General features: G+C 36.6%; 1 protein-coding gene across 3 annotated transcripts in view; it reads left to right on the top strand.

The window, feature by feature from the left end:
* The window catches only part of LOC108677599 (transcription factor Sox-2), a 31031-nt gene extending 11082 nt beyond the window's left edge, over window positions 1–19949 (top strand). For 2 of the 3 annotated variants that reach the window (XM_018165846.2, XM_018165845.2), the window contains exons 2-6: window positions 11346–11506; window positions 13687–13722; window positions 16458–16645; window positions 17005–17185; window positions 18468–19949. In XM_018165846.2, coding sequence (XP_018021335.1) covers window positions 11346–11506; window positions 13687–13722; window positions 16458–16645; window positions 17005–17185; window positions 18468–18616 — 715 coding nt within the window. In that variant the 3' untranslated portion in view covers window positions 18617–19949. The remainder of the gene's footprint in view (window positions 1–11345; window positions 11507–13686; window positions 13723–16457; window positions 16646–17004; window positions 17186–18467) is intronic. The other variant, XM_018165847.2, reaches the window with a different exon arrangement.
* Window positions 19950–20565: the final 616 nt, after the last annotated feature.

Raw genomic sequence — 20565 nt, 5'->3', positions numbered from 1 at the left:
GGACTTTTTTCCCCAACATAATAGAGATGGAAAAAATTCCTGCACGTAACTTACAATTATATTCTTTGAATTAAAAAAGTGTAATCGTTCAGAATACCAGCGTTTCTTATACGAGCGAGTCCATGAACGTCTATCAACTTTAAGTTACGTTGCATTTACATGCGTTATGTGCCACTCGCATCCAACAGATAGTATGGGAATAATGTTCAGGTGAGATCGTTTTTTGAGCTTCATTTTTCATTCAGATTCGACTCAAAATACTTTAATCGAATAATCTACGTGAAAACATCATTAATGGATACCAATAATGACATCCATTTCATTATTCTAGGTATATATTGCGAGTTGAGTAACTCAAAGTGCTAAAAATTGTCAGCAATATCGCAAATGAAATATTCGAACTTATTTCGCTACTTCAAAGCGACGCGTCAAGTAACGGGATTTCAAGCCACTCATATAATTTCTCACGCAGTAAAAATTATTTATTGTGTTTCGTTAATTAGGAGACGGTATACAAAATTTTTTAACTATAAATTAAATGTGTGTTACCGACACTCAAGTCCTGGAACTGATGGATAATATTGAAGGAAACACACATTAATTCTTTCGGCGCAAACGATGTAAATCTGCAATTAAACCGATATAATCATACGGTAATTGGCAATACCTCTTATTTTTCATGAGCCTAAAATTAATCAGTTATACTAATTGTTATTGCAACGAACGGTAGCATAAAATTCATAATCGCATATATTCGGAGCAAAAGTGCATGTGCCAAAAGGTTTAGATGTTAGCAATGTCTGTATTTCAGACATTTAAAATAATGAATGCATTCAATCACAGCTGTGGAAAGATTTATCTAAGACGTATCTTGTTCGCAGCTTTTAATTGATAACGAATGAATTTTATGCATGGATATGAGATCAATTAATTTTGAAATACTTTTGAATTCAAAACTTTTTTCAGATTATCCCATATAAAATTTTAATTTGATGTTTTATTATAATCTAGCTTATATCTCTAGCGTAGAGACATTGAATTTAAAATGAATATTCTCTATTTAATTATTGAAATATGAATTCATTCACAGCATTCTACGCGTTAAAATAACATGCGCTTAACGCACGTTATAATAATTATTAATCGTTGTTGAACTGTCAACGATTGTAGACTTCTGAGACACTCCGTAAACAGGGATGTAAACATAACCAAGATTTTATTAAAAGTCAATCAAATTGAGAATTCAAACAGAAAAAATTTTACTTTGATCCTTGTCGGGTTTAGTGCTTTTAAAGTGTGAATTTAAAAAAATACAATTTATGTTCAAAACGCAACTCCAGTTGATATATGTATAGTTTAAATCATTCACTCGGCTAACAGTTACCGGAGAATGTGCTCTTCTATACCACGTTAAACCACATTTCTCTATAAATGAGGATATAAAGACGGTTTTATTCTCTATCTATATCTTTATTTATCTTTCTTTATCTTAATTGTCTATTAAGAATCGATATATTTCGGCGTACTCTAGCTGTCATCAAATTAAACAATTCGGTGAAACGAGAAAAATTAAAAATTTATTTCAGTATCCAAAAATGAAGCTCATGAGCAAGTTCAAAAGCTGCAAGGCTTTATAAATTTAAATTTCGTAATCTCATTTTTTTTTTGCTTCTAGAAAATCGTTGCAATTTACGTCATTCTTATTCTGCTCACTAACATATCTAATTTTGCTTTCATGCTCCACAAAATGGATGTGGATGAGATTGCATGCATACCTGAAAACCTCCACTCAACCGATGACTGGAAGATCAGATACACTCTTTGTAACTGAATTAAAATTTTTCTCGGATCTTAAAGTAAATTGAACGTAGAGCACACTCAGGTTCCCGGGCGGAGAACACATCTTCCCCAAGCAACGTCAGATTTTCTATCGAACGCGCGTCATGCGTGAGACTTTTGTTCTCGATCGCAATGCACATCATACTGGGCCCCAGCACATCATCAGACATTGTACGCACGCGCGTATGAGCGAACACATCATGTGTGGGACATCATATACTGGCCCCAGCACCTCATCACCCAGGGAACACACGCGCGTATGAACGAACACATCATGTGTGGGACAGCGTATACGGGGCCCCAGCACATCATCACCCATGGAACGCACACGCGTATGAGCGAACACATCATGTGCGGGACTCGCGGCAAGAAGCAGCACCTTATCTCCCCCTGTGCGCTTCTGGACAGTTCTTTTCTTCTGCTCAGAGCATTTTTGCTGACGAGCGAACGCGAGGGGAGAGATTAAGAAATGCCGTCGCCGCAGCGTTGACTGGGGAGCCCAACAAATCGTGGGGAGGCTTTGGTACGCTAGCCAACATCGCAAAGTGAAATTTTCTGAAATTCTAAGAAACAACTAAGAAAATTTTGTACGACCTTGATAGGTGAATTAAAGTCGGATTTTTAGTGTGGTTGTATGTAATGTAGTTGTGAGAAAATGGTGATTAATTTTTTACGTAATGTTGTATGTAGAGTAGTTATAAGAAAAGATTTTATTTTTTTACAATTTTTATTATTTATTTAAACCTGGAAAACTGCCATAAATTATTCACAAGTACATGAATGCATGTGAGGCAGAGTACAGCATCATAATGCTGTACTTACGCGGCTTACAATATTACATTTTTATATATAGGTAGTGTAAAAAGTTATGCAGAGGGATGAAGAGTGAAAACTCATACACTGGTGCGATAAAGTTTTAATATGAATGGTGTTTACCTGAAATTGTGGGTGAACTGAATTGAAAAACCTGAATTTAGGTGAAATAAATAACCAGTTCGTTTATTGAATATGTGTCACTATCGCATTTATTAATATAAAGAATTGAATGTTTTAAATTCATTTTTTTTAATATCGAAAATCTCGAAAAATTAGAAAATCTTGACACAAAATCATTCTCAATTTTTAGTAGTTATAATCGTAAAAAAGGAGCGTTGTGAAATACAAAGGAAAACAAGCTGACTTTTGATAGCTGTAAACATTGAAATAAATTAGTATCGCGGCCTTAATATCATTATTATAATTATCATTATTATATTATCATTATCATTGGTTAGAGTTATGAATTTTGAAACTCAGCCTGACAAGCTATTCTAAAGCGACTTTGTATCAATGCAGTGTGAAGAGGTCCCATCCAGGCAAGGTAATGTCAGTTTGAATATTGAATGAGTTTTTAAATGTTTATATGGAAAATAATGTCAATTTTATGTTACGAGACCAGCTGAGTTGTAAACAATTTCATGCTGAAAACTTTTAACCTCGAACGATGGAAACTATGGCTTAGATAGAAATTTGTTACCTAAAGCATTACCTGCATGGGAAAAAATTAATACAATTTCAAAGCTTACAAATTTTTTGCGGGAGATTTTTAAAATAACCGAAAAAAGTTTAACTGGAACAAATGACCAGTAATGATAATTATTTTTAGTAATAAATATAGGCACCAGTTTTTTCTCTCGAACTTGTCCATTGATTACAAAAAAAAGCGAGCAAAACAAAATGCAATGCAACATTAAATCAGAAATGTCAGCCCTAATGTATTATTCATTATATTATTCTCAGTGCATATTGATAGAAGAAAAATTAATGAAAATGTTTCATTGTTATTCAATGGACAACCTCAAACCCTGCACAGCTGCCTTCCATTGACTGCTGCAGGCGAGTGGCGTGAGAGACGCCGCGCTGTCCTTATTCCGAAAAACTGTCGAATTATTGTTGATTTTGAGTTATAATTAACGTCTAGGTCTTAAATATAAATTTAATTGTGCATAAAATGTAAACCAGGGTTAATTAATTTTTAATTACGATTTATGAACTTGAGAGGGTGATCCATCCATTTTATTTAAGCACGATATATCAGGATAATCAAACATTCTGCCAGGTCAAACTATTCCAAGAGACTAGGTCAATTGCCGGACATCAAACCGAATAATTAAGATTTTGTAAAATCCGAACCAAGTCGCACTATATGCATACCGGCGCGAATTGGTGTTGACAAAATAAATGCGATATTTAAGTGACGACAAGCAGCGACGTATTTATAGGCAAAACGTAAAGTCTCCCGGGCACGATAATCTGTGGAGTGATTTATCAAAGTTCAGCACATTACAGGGAAATCTCCGCGTGATTGATAGGAAGGGGCCCGCCAGCTGCCTTGGGTGCAGCTGCCGCCGCCCGCAGACCTTTGCTTTGAAACCGCGACCGATGACGGGATATGTGGCGACCGAGGTGCGGTGGAGGGATGTGCGGCGGCCGAGGTGCGGTGGAGGGATGTGTGGCGACCGAGGTGCGGTGGAGGGATGTGTGGCGACCGAGGTGCGGTGGAGGGATGTGCGGCGACCGAGGTGCGGTGGAGGGATGTGCGGCGACCGAGGTGCGGTGGAGGGATGTGTGGCGACCGAGGTGCGGTGGAGGGATGTGCTGCGACCGAGGTGCGGTGGAGGGATGTGCTGCGACCGAGGTGCGGTGGAGGGATGTGCTGCGACCGAGGTGCTGTGGAGGGATGTGCGGCGACCGAGGTGCGGTGGAGGGATGTGCAGCGACCGAGGTGCGGTGGAGGGATGTGCGGCGACCGAGGTGCGGTGGAGGGATGTGCAGCGACCGAGGTGCAGTGGAGGGATGTGCGGCGACATTAGAGAAATGGCGGATGTAAGTTTGCCAAATATATATGAGATGGTAGTATGTGCGCTAAACGAGCAAACGTTTTTTATTGGGTTTTCAACAGGAAGACAGAGAAAATATCCCATGTATTGAAGTATAAAAATGAGTTGTAGAAACATGCGTCGTAATTGTAAGGCAAAGAGTTGTGTTTCAACGGAATCACATTAATAAATAAATGCCATCAGGAGATACGACTGCAATGTTTACCTTACGATTTATACAAAGTTTGTCGTTTGCATTACAATTGTGTCATGATAACTATCTATTTAACTGCGTGTTTCAGTAATATTATGACTGATGCTCCTCAATCGAAAGCGGCGGAGTTTGGCTCAAGTCCCACAGTTGAGTCACAGTTTGCGCAATGGAGAAGAGAACCATTGAGCAGCCCCATGAAGAATGAAGTGAGGTGAAGCAAAAGGCTATTGCGCTTTTTTAGCTGTTTTTCTGTTTCATCATTCTGATTAAAGTAGATCACGAGCACAGAAAAAAAGCGAAATTTGGACGTAACGAAATGATATACAAGTAAAACGAAACAGGTATAGAAGTGGAATGAGTCTTTTGACTTCAAAGCTGAGTAAACTGGAGACAACGGCATACTGCACGCGCCTGCGACCCGAACCAAATTTAAAAGCCTTACTCAGGCGCGGAATAATTGAAATCATTAAAATTACAAATGGTTGAGCTATGAAGATTTATAATGTCTTAATGTATTTCAAACGCATGCATAAAACGAGCAAGACTCCTGAGCCTCACAACCCATCAGCAATGTCACAATGAACGACTATGCATTTACTTTGCACAAAGTTTTAATATACCAAGGTAACACCAGAGCAAACAACATGGGCAAACGAAAATGAGAATATTACATGGAAGCAACGAAGTATCAAGGTTGTGTGAGCAAAAAAACATGTAAGCATTCGGTGGATTTAGAGGCCTTCTGATATGCAGCTGCAATGTGCCTGAACTGACACTTGGATCGTCACGTACAGGCATCCAACCTTGCCGATTTCGGCCGCCTCATGTTTGCTTAGCTGTTTGGCGTGTTTGCAACGCTCACGTGTCAACCGCAACTCAAGTGTCAACACTGTTTGCTTGACTGTGGTATCAACGTATTGCGGCAGGACTGTGTTTACATCGGTTTCAAAACCCTTATCCTGCTTCTGGCATTTATGTTGAAAATATTTAAGAATATGCGTACGATTGATTATTTAACATTGCAAACAGACATTAACTGTCATAGCACTTGTACTGAATTAGTAGCATCGTAGGTTGTAAGTCAAATCAATTGTACAAATACTATTTTCTCTAATTTAAGGAAAAGAGCGTTGTGTAAAAAAAGAGACATGATGATAAGATTATGTATAATGAAACCTATATTTTCATCGATGATTGCGTTAAAGCTCGAAAACTTATTGGACGATCTAAATCATTCATTTACAATTTCACGTGAATTTTGCGTCTCAATTTTTTATGCCATGTTTTAGGAATGAGCTGGTTGCGCCGCGTATGCAGCATGGATCGTGTTATATAATAATGTATTTGCGAAGTTAATCATAGTACTCCAATTCATCGTTAGTGTATACTTATTAATATTTGTGTGGTCCTGTCATCAGAGTGAAGTCAAAATGACCATAAATAATAAAAAAAGTAATATGCCGTTAACATCCAAATTCCTTTAACGAGGATAATACTCCTCTATTTAAAAAAACAAGTCCTTATAGCCTCCACTCGATGTCCGTGGCTTGGCCATCTCACTGATTTCGAAATTCCTCCCTCGAAAGTCCCGCATGTCAGACGCCGCTCCCCTCGGACTGAAGGCTTGAGGGTCGGTAGCGGACCATCAGAAAAACCACAAGAAATGGAGTGAGAACTCCGAGCAAAATGATCCCGTTACTCCTAATTGCCCCCATGCTCTATTCATTGCCGGGCTTTCAGCCACCAGCGGGATGGGGTTCTCTACGAAGACATAATTGTGTTTAACTGCTTGAATTATTAAATAATGAAGGCGTTTTTCGAAGCACATTTCGTAAGAATTCGATGTTTTTGAGAGCATTAAGGAGATAGGTTCAATAAAATTTGAATCTGTAATTGAACGTGTGAAATATAAGATATCATCTATATTTCGGACAGCTTTCATAATTAGCCGGTTAGCTTGTATGATTTTAGCAAATCCGAAATGGTTGAATTCAATTTCGACAGTTGAAAAAAAATACAGAAGGCGAATCATGATCGCTGTAGCCTTGGCTTTAATAAATAAAATACGGGAAATAAGTACAAATAGACCATATTATTTATACGGAAAAATATTAGCATTTTGGAGACAGAAGCTGTATTTTAATGGTGGCACCATACAAAAATCTGAGGTTTGAATGGTCACAAAAATGCAATCGGATCCACACTTGCTTCGTTTTGAATCCGTTGGTTCTCAGCAGTAGCCCAGTGCATTGCCATATCACGTCGTAATCGCGCAGTAGACATGAGGTTTAAAATTTCACGGCTCCTTTTAAGGCTTTTACTGCCTCACCCATTCTTAAGAGAGGAATGAAAACCTCCGCTGATTCCCGAATGAAACACTTTTCTAGCCCAATGATTGTTTTTATCAGCGCAGTTTCCTCAAGGAATTCACCGGAATTTGGACCGCACTCCGCCTCAGAAATTTGCAACGGTGCGTGATCCTCAAACGTTAACATTATGAACGTTGAATGGATTGCGTACGTTTGCACGCAGGTTCAGGTGGCGTACCGAACAAGTTTGCGTGGCGCCCGGAAACTGGGCTTATGGATCGCAGCAATTACATCACACCGAGGCATAAGTGCGAGCATAAGGACGTACTTCTGAGCAGTCCGATAATCCTAGGTTGAGCTTATCAAGGATCACCGCAGTGGCTAAATTATGCAAAGTCCTCTAAGAGGCTTTCGATCGGGACCTGCTTGAGTCACCATTGAAATTACGGGTGCGAGAGAGTGGGTGCTACGCTGATTGCTGTACGGATGGATGTCAGCAGCATATGGCCGACCTGGCACGTCCAAGTTAAGAACACCTGTGCCACATTGTACGAAATTACTCTTCAGCGCCATGCATCTGTTATCGCACGACACATGTGCTGCAACGCTACATGAAAGGCCTCATGTGTCGTGTCACGAACATATTTTCCAGGCTTAAAATTGATCGGGGCTTCTTCACTAAAACTGAACTGCAGAAATGTTTTTATTTTTTTGCCGAGCTTTAAGCTATGCATAATTTTTGCTGAATTTTTGAACGATGAATAGATTTCATGGTGTCCCACCTTATTCAGGAAAATCAGAAAAAAGCTTTCTAGCCTTTATTTTCATCTGATTCAGGAATCAATTTAGAAAGTTACAAAATTTATGATTATTATATATATATTTTTATCTCTGAATATATTCTTTCAGTAGAATTCACTATTAAAACTTGTTTCTGGCCTCATGGAAAAAAATTTATCCACAATTTATGTGTCGTCTGTATGATTAATTCAGCTTCTTTGCCCTCTAAATTGATAGCTACGTTACAAACATCTGCCTGTTCATAAACCTGCACTCAAATTTTGTTTGAATTCAGAACAAAGTTTGAAATATATCAATCATAAATCCGGCGATGTATGGGATACATTTTAATACATGTTCATACATTCATATACATTTTCATTGAATTTTAATTTGAAAATGAAGCAGTGAAATAATTGTTTTCAGATAATCGGCAATATGTGGCTTCACCTCATCATTCATCATCCGTCTCTATACTCTACACATACATGCACATTACCTTTGCTTCCAAGCATATACAAACATATTTTATACTATTCCCGTTACAACAAAAATTTATAAATATATATTGCATGGGAAACATCAGTTCTATTGACGAATAGTTTGATGGCTCAGCCGCCGAGGATGAGAGGATATTCATCAAGTGAAGTGCATCTGAAACTCCAACGCATTTATTTTTTCACCTAATAAAGACATGACCAGATTTTTGTTCTGACCTTGCAGAAAATTATTCGATACCAAATGCGCTTTTGCATGCGTCAGCTTTTCCATCATTTTGATTTATATAGGTCCTCATATTATTCGTCAGAGACAAACACGCATTCTTTTTTGGATTCATGATGGAAAATACGGATTAATTAACGAATTTTTAAATATTAGCCGACGTTGAGTAGGAACTGAGTAACACTAAGATCAAAAATTCATCAGTGCTCCATTTCTAGATCAATTGATGAAGGCTCGATGAAATTTTCAATAGTTCCCCAATCCAAGTTCAGAAAAATACCAGACAAAAAATCTGAGCGAAAGATTATAATTCACGATTTACAGATAACTAAAACGAATTTAAAATGAGCTCATAAAGTTTATCGAGTACTGATAATTAGAAAAAACGAGCGCGATCTATTAGAATATTCGCCACACAGTCATACGGTGCAAGTGTTCGTTAACGGGGGAATAAGTTGTTCAAGCCAAAACCAAATGTAATGAAGTTTTTCTCGTTCCATGGACCAGTATTGTTCGGAGATTCTAAATTTTGTCTTGATTGAAGCGAAGAAAAAAGTATTCTGGGCCTAACTGGAACTATTTCCCTGATTTTATTCTTAAAAAGTGAGCACAAATTAGTCTAGGAGATATTTTATCGATGATGGATTGAACGTGATGGTCGAGTAAATATTAAATTTTGAAAACATTTTGAATCGAGGCTCAATCCGATCATTGAGCAGCTCTTTCATGGATCTTAAATAATATAATTTAATTACCGAATTTAAAATTCAATTTTAAATAAATTTTAGCCGACTATAAGAAAATTTTAGGCTTATTCAAATTTAACCAAGGCTCAAATTGGCAATTTAACAAGATAGATCGGTTGCAGATTGACGACCAATTTCAACCGTTTTCAGATCACTGAAATCTGTCCAGACATTAGCACTTTTTTTATTTCGTGACTCATTACTGCCATGATAATTTGAAATTTCGAACGTTTATTAAACTTTTTAAAATTTCAAGCGACTGTGAGCTCGTTAAAAAAAATGCATGTAAAAAGTCACTTCATTCAAGCGTTGTTCCAGAATCTGATTTTAGAATATGTCTGGAGGGATGATTGGAATGTTAACAAGTTATGTCGCATGTAATGCCTTAATTAAGTGGATACAGAGGCGAATGGATGTATTTTTAAAGATATAGTTTCAACTGAATTTGTCGAAATTAACTGCATACAAGATTTTTAAGATTTATCCTGAAGGAATCTTGTTAATTTGAGCCTTGATTGCGTGCGGAAGTTATTCAAAGTTGTGTTCTAAGAGATTCCGCCGGATAAAAATCATCATTAAATTCGCGATCACATAGCATGTCCAATGAAGAGAAAAAAAACGTGCAGTAGCATAATGGAAAATTTTTTAACTATACATAAACCGACAGATGTTTCAAATACAAATGAATTGATTTTCTTTCGACTCAGTGAGCTCGTTTAATTACAATACGGCAGGTTTAATTTCATTTTTTCGATTTAATGGTCCAAGTTCTAACAATTTCTTAGATGTGGCTGTAAATATAATTAAAAATTTCTTGAAAGTCACATGTTTTACTAGCAAATAGATCAGTTCGCACTTCAAATACCGTTGAGTGATGAACTTGGTGATTGCTCATATAGGTTTAATGCTCTCACTCTCATCCAAACTCGACTCGTCCCTAAATCATTGGAAGTATTACACTTAGATTACATTCATTTAAGATAACAAATTTACAGCTTAGTGCGTTTAGTAAAAAAGTACAGCTTCGAAAAACAAAAGATATTCATTTGAGTGAGACTAATTCTTATGATACTGTTTATTTTCGGTAAAATATAAATGCCACCAATGCGACAGCTCAATATTTTGGAAAAATGGCGGCAAAAGATACAACACTTAATTTTTTTAGTTTTTTTTGGCTATATATATATTTTTTAGAATTTAATTCGCTACATAGGACCCTGCTAAACTTTTTACAGTATTTAATTCATCAGAAAACAGATTTTGAACCTCGAAAAAAATGTCCGTAGACGAGAACAGTGTGAAATTAAATTTATTAATCCTTCACAATATTTCAACGAAAACAATATCTGTAATAATTTTAAAATAAATAAATCCAAAGCTCGTAATTACTTATTGTAAAATACTCTAGTATTTACACTTTCTCATTTTAATTAAATCATTTAAATGCTACTTAATCTGTCTTTACTGAAGATTTGTTCCCTTCAGTCGATTCGATCGTTGATTGTATAGCTAATGTTGATTCCCCTTTGAGAACGAAATCAGCAAAAATAATTCGCCTCTTAAAAAAATTACTAAACTATTTTCGATTCTTTTCAATTAATAATTTCCGATAATACCGATAATAATGTGCAGCAGTGTCTTAAATACTTAATTATTCAATTTGTCGTTTTCCTTAAGCAAAATCACGTTATAATCCCAAAATTATTTGGTTGCAGCTGATTGAGATTTATTTCGGCATGCTTATCAAATAATTTTTACTATACAAGTTCATCAAAAATAATTTAATCTTCTCCCTGCATTTGATTAAGCAACAAACTCGGTCTACACGACGACTCACCCCTCTATAACGCGCGTGTTTTATCTTCCTCTTGCGCAGACCGCGAAGGAAAACCAAGACCCTGATGAAGAAAGACAAGTACCCCCTAGCCCCCGGTCTACTGCCCTCAGACCCCTCACGTCCTCCTGTTCAGCAAGTTACTAGAGATATGTACAACATGACCAATGGATACATGCCCAACGGAGACTACTCTGACTATGGTGAGTTACTCACTCTTAATATTAAATATAATATAATATGTCACCTATAACATGTTACATATATATAATATACATATTATAACATATTATAGGTGATATCACCTATAATATGTTACATTCGTCATCATAATGAATAAATAATAAGTTATTGTAAGTAATGATGTATAAAATACCAGGGGAAGTTGTTCAAAGGAAGGAAAATAACTGTCAACGTCTGTGATAACGAAGAAATTGTAGGAAGGAAATTAAAATTGGTTCACTCGGGAATCGGGCTAGATTTTTTAATTACTTTTTAATGAATATTAAATGTTTATATAAATGTATAGTTTTTTAGAGTGTCTTATGTAAAATCGATCTGAGCAACCTATTCTCCAGTTATTTAATAATTGATAAGTTTTTTAATTCTTTAATGACTTTACCGCATTCAGCCTCTTAAATTTGAAACTTTAGTTCGTCATCGTTGCATGCCAATCAAATCTGAACAAAATATTTTCATTCCTTTTGTAAACAAAAATTTTATGAGGTTTCAGTAAAGACACAGACTATAATATTTTATAAATTTCAATAAATAAATAGTCTTAAAGCAGTTTTCCAGAATGACGAGATATCCCATTAATTATAATTATATGCACCGTCATCTTAGAATAAAAATATTCTAAATTGCAAGTGCTGCCAATAAAATGAACACAATTTTTCACAAATTCAGTAATATTCTGGTTCGATTTAATATTTTTCGGATCAAAATGAAGAATTATCTCTCATTGTTTATGTTTATCACTTTATTATATATATTATAATTTTTTATCCGTACTGCTCCAAAAAATACGATACCGCGGCTGTGTCTGGCTTATATTTGGATAAAGAATCAGTAAAAATTTTCTGTATTCTGGAGAATTTATCGATGCTTTTTATTATAAATAAGGCTAAATAACTTCAAACGAAACCTATTGACAAAGTCTGTATTCCGCGGGAATGGTCGATGCCTTCGTGGTTGACACCGCCACTGATGGCATGGTCTGGGAGGGCATCGATCGGGCATTCATATTGATGAATAAATGTATTGATGGTGACGTGCGCACATACATCTAAATACATTACTGTTCTACGTGATACTGTAATGTTAGTCAAAGTCGTAATCTCAAATGGAACAAATATGTGATGATATTTGCAGGAAAAAGTGTCTCTCGGGGACCGTTTCTCTGCATTTATTTAAAAAAAAATTTAACTGTAAACTGTTCATGTAGCAAAATATTTCGACTTCTTCCGATACATTCTAAATTTGCTAGGACTCGTTGATTAGCTCGATTAAGAGAAATTATTCCCCTTATCTGCATTAAAGAAACATGTAAAATTGGATCAAACAAGCTGAGTCGTGTCGTTCGGTATAAAAAGGTTTGCAGCGTTCGAGTTACGTCGTCGCTAGAAAATCTGAAACGCTGTACCTATGTTCTGAACATCTATATGACACAAAAAAACGTTAATGAAACGTACTTTCGACACCGATATTTCTAATCTGTAAAAATTCGTCCACATCATTGTTACGAAAAATAAATGATTGGGAACAGAATAGCGAATTATGAGAATAATCTTCCGTAAATTATTTTCATGCGTATGTAAATTTCTCCATGGTAACCTAAGGACGCTGCATTATTCACGATCTCACTTTCTGCGTCAAAAATGTAAAAAAAAATTCTGTCTGACCATAGCTTAATATTAATCATCCGAAAAAGGCAGAAATAAAGTTTGTGCGGAAATAGGAATGCCATTCAGATGTTAAATTATGAGTGGAGTTTTATTATTTACAAACGAGAACGCAGTTAATACTCTGAAGCAGAAATGTCTAGATTTTCATATTTTGGATTATGCCTCATATATACATTGCTTAATGAAATTACCCGAAAAAGTATAGAATTTTTTTTAGCGTATCGAAGACAATTTTCACTTAAACGTAACACCGTTTAAAAAGTAGAAAGATTCAAACGTGAAGAGGAATAATCTGCTTAAAAATTGATCAGATTCCCACAACGAAATTATTCAAAACAAATTGATCAGACTCCCACAACTAATTATTTAATACAAATTAATCAGACTCTTATATCGGAATTATTGAATAAAAATTGATCAGATTCCCACACCGGAATTATTTATCGACCAAAACTTTGTAACTATCCCCATGGCAGATCACGTGGTGCGGTACTACTCGCCTTGGAAAGACGGTGAGCTTTTTTTCAATTGTCCGTTTGATTAGTACTTTCTCTTTGCATTAATTAATTCACATCACTTTCCTGTCACTTGATCGTTTTGGCTTTTCACACGATTTCGAACTATGCTTTCTAACCATACTAATTCTAACGCTCAACGCTCTTAATGCTTATTATCTCCCGGCTTTCTTCTTGCGGTCTATTAAACAATGTGATCAAACAAAGTAGTTACCAGAAACTTTCAATCCTGAATATAAAATATTTCTTAAAAGCGTCAATGAAACCTTTAAATTGTCAATGATATTTGTAGGTCATAGATCAACGTATAATTTCCAACTTCAAATTAAGTTCATAACAAACGGCAGCATGCCTGGATAATTTTTAAAATTGTAACAAATTTTTCGTAATTTATAAAAAAAAACAGTCAGAACGCAGTCTACGTTTCAGTTACAACATCAAATTCGAAGAAGATTTTGGAGGAACCTCATAGATTTCCTTCACCATTGTGAGCTTGACGTAATTTATGAAAAAAATCATGCTATTCATCTCTGTGATTTCAATAGTGAACAAAGATGAACGTATTCCTCCAAGGAATTCGGTAACGAGTTTTGTTAGAGCGTATGGCCCAGGTAAACGTTACATGAGCTTGTCGAGATGGGACATTCTCTCACCGCTTTCATGACCAGCGATCTAGGGTCTTCGGGAAAAATTGGATTTGCAGGCATCCATTATAGATTTCTCGTAGCTCAGAAACTGTGCAGGTGTTACACTTCGCGTCAGATATCGACGATGTGTCGGTATACACATAAAGCCCTACCGACAATGTAAGACCACCTCTGCTGGGCTGTCCCGATCCATCGATCCTTCTATCTGAAAACCATCAATCCGCCTCCTCGTTAATCAATTAAACTGTGCGAGGTACATCGAAGCGTATCTCTTCATTAACGCTCGCAACATGTGATTCAGACTAATCGACCGGGCACCTCGAGATCGAATAATTTTTCTGACGTAAATGTAGCCGTGCCGTGGCGCTCAGCACCCGCTATCTTAGGGAGGTTTTTCGCTCAGCACCCGCTATCTTAGGGAGGCGTTGCGCTCAGCACCCGCTATCTTATAGGGAGGCGTTGCGCTCAGCACCCGCTATCTTATAGGGAGGCGTTGCGCTCAGCACCCGCTATCTTAGGGAGGCGTTGCGCTCAGCACCCACTATCTTAGGGAGGCGTTGCGCTCAGCACCCACTATCTTAGGGAGGCGTTGCGCTCAGCGCCCGGTAGGCTGAATTAGAGCACCAAAGGTGCCGCCTGTCGTGTATGGTCGTAGCTCCACAGGAGTCTGGCGCCGCAGCCTTCGATGTTTTGAGTAATGAATGTCAGGCCAAATTTGCCTACTCATGCTCGGTATCCAGCCGCTGCTTCGCGCGGTCCTATACCTCGACCAAAACATTGCGCGGGTTTCTTACATTTTTCCCCGTTATCATCAGATCGTTCTTAGTTATTCCACCAAAGGGGAATTGATGAAATCCATATATTGATATTAAAATTCAGAGCTCATAACAAATCGGATATTCTTGGGCATGTCAAACAACAGCATTAAAATATAAAGGTTGTTGGCTTATCCCCATAAACCACGTAATTTCCTAATAACATTTTAACATTTACTCCTGCGTTCTACTTGAAAATGATCCCATCTGTCAATGTTGTACCTATTTTTGGGCATAAAAACGTGGTACTATGTAACACATCTGATTAATTATTAACTATGTTTAATTGAATTATTTGACCGTTATATTTTCTACTTCTACAAATGGGCTAACTGAAACTAATAAAAATCAAGTTTCCTTCTTTCTTCACGATTTTGTTCATCTCTGATGATGCACTACGAAATATAGTTGCTTTTTCACTAACAATAAATGTGATAACTTTGTGTATGCGTGCAAATATGCGAGCCAATTTTATGCATGATTACGAGGATTTTTTCTTACATTTTCACTATTTCTCTAAAAGTGTACGAATATGTGTTGTGTTCCTAAGTTGGTACAATCTATTTATGTCTCCTGAATTCCTAAATTTGTTTTGCCTGATAATTCGTGTATAGTTTATCACCTAATCAAATTTAGTACTGAACGAAGCACGTGAGTTTTACTGAACTGAGCGACTTACAGTGCAATGAATATATCAGAAATTTATTACAATTTAGAGGGTGAAAAATACCTGAGCAACCGCTACTCTAGTGTGCAGGCTCACTAAATTAACAATATCAAATTTCATTCTTAAATAATACTTTGGAAGTTATAATAGGCATCAAGCGCGGCTATTTAAACTAACTTATAAAGTTATCATTCAACGTAAACCCAAATAAAAAGGATAATTTTCATTTCTGATGCAAAAAATTAATGTTTGTTATGCTTAAAAAGGGATACCGTTCCAATCTACTGCAAGATATTCGCACCAAAAAAATCTCCCAATAAATTTATTGAATTCAGTTTAAGTTGGATGAACAAATATGGACTAATCTCGATATGTAATGATTTATCAGCTAGTGATTCTTTAATTAATGAGCATAAAAACATTACAGTGCCATTTATGGAAAAAATACCGATTGTGGCATTTTATTTCAACAGATCGGGAAACAAATACACATAAGAGAATGCAGAGGGATATTTCGCCGTAAATAATACATGATTACAAACTTTATGCCACAGTATAATTATAACCAATTATCAATAACACGAGACGTCTCTTTGACATCAGGTTACGGATACGACAGCGCAGCGGCATACGGCAGCCAAACCTACCCCTACATGACCGGTCAAGTGTACGGAGGATATGACATGTCCCGAGGCTACTCACCAACCGCAGCCAGCCCTCCATCCTACATGAACGGCACCTACAGTAGTTCCATGTATGCATCAACACCTTCACCTTATTCAATGTCCCAGGTGAGTCCATTTAATATTACAATAGTTTCTTATCTGTATTACGTCAGGGTTGAACTTCCAATTTTCTAATCTCATATACCTTAGGATAAAAGGAAGTGATTTATCACATCGTTTAGGCATTACATTTGTCTTATGTTAGTTTACTTGCTCAATATTCTTTATGACACTATAGTCATTTCAAAAGCAAATAAATATTTTCTCTATAGTCCTATCTCTGCATAATTACATAACATAAATCCATTGCTCTTTCAAATCATAAACATTCTCACTGAGGATTTGCGTTGAATAAATGAGATCAGATAATTACATCAAATGGACAATATTCCCGAGTCTGAACAACACGCTGCTGTTTCTTTCAGATGGCATCGATGACATCAGTGGGTTCGCTGGGCTCTTCAGCCTCCCACTCGCCCACTCCCATCAAGTCTGAGACTCCCACTCTACCCGTCTCGTCCCCGGGCGCCACGATGCCTGCTAACGTCCCTACTTCGGTGCACCACTCCTCCGCTGCCGCTGCTGCCGCGGCAGCGGACTACCAGTGTGAGTCTCCAGTGATGATACCGCAGGCTTGGCACGGTGGGAACTCTGCAACTTCCTGGAACGAAATTTTTCAGAATTTGCACAAAAACCCTGAGTAAAATGATGAAAATTTATTTATCTGTCAATATCTTGATCAGATATACTTCCTGGGACGCAGTTTTCTCGTATTTGCACAAAAATTTTGAGTAAAATGATGAAAATTTATTTATGTGTCAATATCTTGATCAGACATACTTCCTAGATCAAAGTTTATCTGACTCTCCACAAAAACCCTGAAAATATTAGGATCATTTCATTAGCTGTTAATATCTTTGTGATAGAATATAACAATTAGGAAATTTGGAATCATTTTCCAGTAAAATATAATCTCGATTAATCAAGTTCAAGATTGATTTTATGATGAAGAATTGCATATTTGAAATTTTCTGTAAATGCGCAATTCTTGTAAGCGTTCTCCTGCTTCGAATTTCGATATAGACTGCGAAGAGTGGCAATTAAGTGATTTCCAAGTCGATTATAAATTCAAGATTCATTATTCATGAGTGATGAAAAAGATAACGAATTAAGTTCAACTTGGAAATTTTGTTGCCAGGATATGATTATTATTTACCTTGATGCTTAATCGTAAAAATTTCTTTGGTAAGGAAAACTAATAAGTGTGTCAGTCCGAACTTGTGCTATTTTACTTACTTAATTGAACATTCTCTATCTTAATTTCTATTCAAAATTCAAGTGTGCATTTGTAAATAATTTTAGAATGTCTATGTTTTCACTTCTATCGGATTTGATTGAACAGCTATTTTATTATAATGACTTGAAATGCCATTAGAATTTTGTCTTTTTTCAATTGTTGAACTCTGAAACAGTATCTTTAAATGTTTATTCGGATGAAACAACTTAAAGGTTTTGTGTTCAAAGAGGGCATAATTTGTGGCACGAATGCAAGGATATGTTTTTTTCAACGAGTTGTTATGCAAGTGTTGTTCACCAATTTATAACTGAACTGTTGAATTTGGGGTTCAAGTTCTTCATATGTTCTTCATATAACCACTATGTAATATATATTTTATAAACAAATTCTGCTACACTTCATAAATACTAGCCTGGTTAAAGCAAACTTTATAGAAAAGAATACACTGAGGGACAGTTAAGAGTAACAGTATACTGCTGTCTCGCACAGCTGCCGTCGTGAAGCGGGAAATCAACAGTTCCTGCAGTGACGGAACAGGAGGATTAACACAACATCAAGATCTCTCACAGATGATCTCTATGTATCTACCAGGGTCTCAAGAACGTCAGGAGCAACAGCAAAAGGCAGCAGCAGCGGCAGCCTACATGAGTCACGCTCAATATCACGCGCACGCTGCAGCGGTCACATCCTCCCACGATCCTATGAGCGCGGCGGCGCCCATGTCTTTAGCGCACATGTAACGGAGGATACTAGGACTTCTCTACAATAGCTTCTCCTACTCCTACCGCTACAATCACACATTTTTCTCTGGTAATAATAATCATTCTATTTCTTTGGTGCCACATTTGTTCTGAAAGTATTTTTGGTGGAAAATTCTTAATTTGTTTGCAATGTTACCGTGTGAGCTAGTTGATTGTTATCCCTACACCAGATGATTTTTTTGTTGTTGTGAACAATATTCACGGGCTTCTTATTATATTGATTCCGATATGAAGAGCTAGAACTCTTTGCCTAATAATTGAAAATTATTCTAGATTATTATATTGGTGCTCTAACACCAGCGAAAATTCACCAGGAAAAAGTAAAAATTTATGATTGGTTTATTGTAATTCATTGTTTCGAATGTAAACTTTCGCCTCTCATTGCAACATTTTGCAACGAGTAAGGCCTTTTTTTCGGAATGTAAGTACCATTTGAATAGTGAGGTAATTATTGCTAATATTATTAAAAATTTCGTTGATTTTATCCGTTGATAACAAAATCTGTAATACATTGCTCATTTACCAAGGACGTAAGTGTTTGGTTGGTATAAGGCATGGGATAATTTGAAGAAAACATTATCCCACATGTGATACCTGGATTAGCTATATTTACCATTTGTTTCTTGTCTGCTACGATCATATTTTTCACATTGGAAAAACTCCGATCGTGGCTGAAAATTTAGGACTGCGTGCGGATGATTGTGTGGGGGTGAATGTGTCTGTGATTTCCTATATGCCTGAATATATTGTGCTGAGACCGTGGAATGCAAGGGATGAGTTATTTATGCTTTAATATTGTGTGAATAACACTCTAAATGTAGAGTGGAGACCTTGGTGAGAGTGTGTGTAAATTCTTGCTATGTTCAGTGTTTTGAGAGGATGCGGTCTCCCATGTACAGATAATGTTTGTAAATATAGACCACTCGGCTCCGACATAGGCGCCATCTATCCTTTAATACCCTGTGTAATTATATGATTAAAATCAGTTAGATTTGTTGTCTTGTAATTTTGAATGAAATACCTATTTTTACCTATCATTTCCGACTGTCGAGTTGCGTGATGTCAAGCCTGACTATCTTGATTGAGTTTCCATGTCATCCGTCCCTACACACAGCATCAAAAATGATCAAAGTTGTTGTTAGGATTTTGAATCCAAGCCAACCCCCGGCCTAACATAGCCTTTTACGGACGATTTTTGTACGATTTTCAGCCCTCTAATATTCCTATTGTGTAACGAAGAAAAACTATTATATCTGCCGACATGCTCTGAGTTGATTTGATTTTGATAGACGCGTATACTAATTTCTAATTAGATTGTTTTAGTCTCATTTTGAGTAATTAAAAAAATATCCCACTTGGTTGTAAAAAGTCTTCAATTTTTTCATGATTTGCTCATAGTTTGAACGCTCTACTTCAGGCTCCTTTAGGATCTATTCTGCTATTTTTGAGACAATATTCAAGCATATATATCAATGGTTCACAAATACCAAGTATAAATCTTTGCATGATTTTATTTCATTTTTAAAGAATTTGTCCTGTTTCCAGTGTTTCTATGGTCGTGGATCACTGACTGATCTTCATTGATAGCTCAATTCTGTCATTTTATGCGAAGAATTTGGTATCGTGGAAAAGGGCCAATCCCAGCGCTATTTCTCTCTAACTCTTGACTCGATGTTGGCATTCGTTACCGAAATAAATAATCGTGTGGCAGTTCGTTGTTTTGTTGGATTTCTTTCATGTTAAAATTAGATATTAACGCCAGTATCATACCCTCTGGCCCGATGTTAAAGCAAATGAAGCTGCTATAAAAAACTGTTGTTATGTTTAGAAGTTCGCATTTCTTGACATTAGCAACTTTTGTTGATTTTTCAAAGTAACTAGAATTGTTTTACTGATATCGGCGGCCGCGCTCACGATTTCATCACAAT

This window comes from Hyalella azteca, unplaced genomic scaffold (assembly GCF_000764305.2).
Source record: "Hyalella azteca isolate HAZT.00-mixed unplaced genomic scaffold, Hazt_2.0.2 contig14037, whole genome shotgun sequence".
Classification (NCBI taxonomy): Eukaryota; Metazoa; Arthropoda; class Malacostraca; order Amphipoda; family Hyalellidae; genus Hyalella; species Hyalella azteca.
The sequence above is the reverse complement of the archived record's forward strand: the minus strand, read 5'-3'. Positions and strand labels throughout refer to the sequence as shown.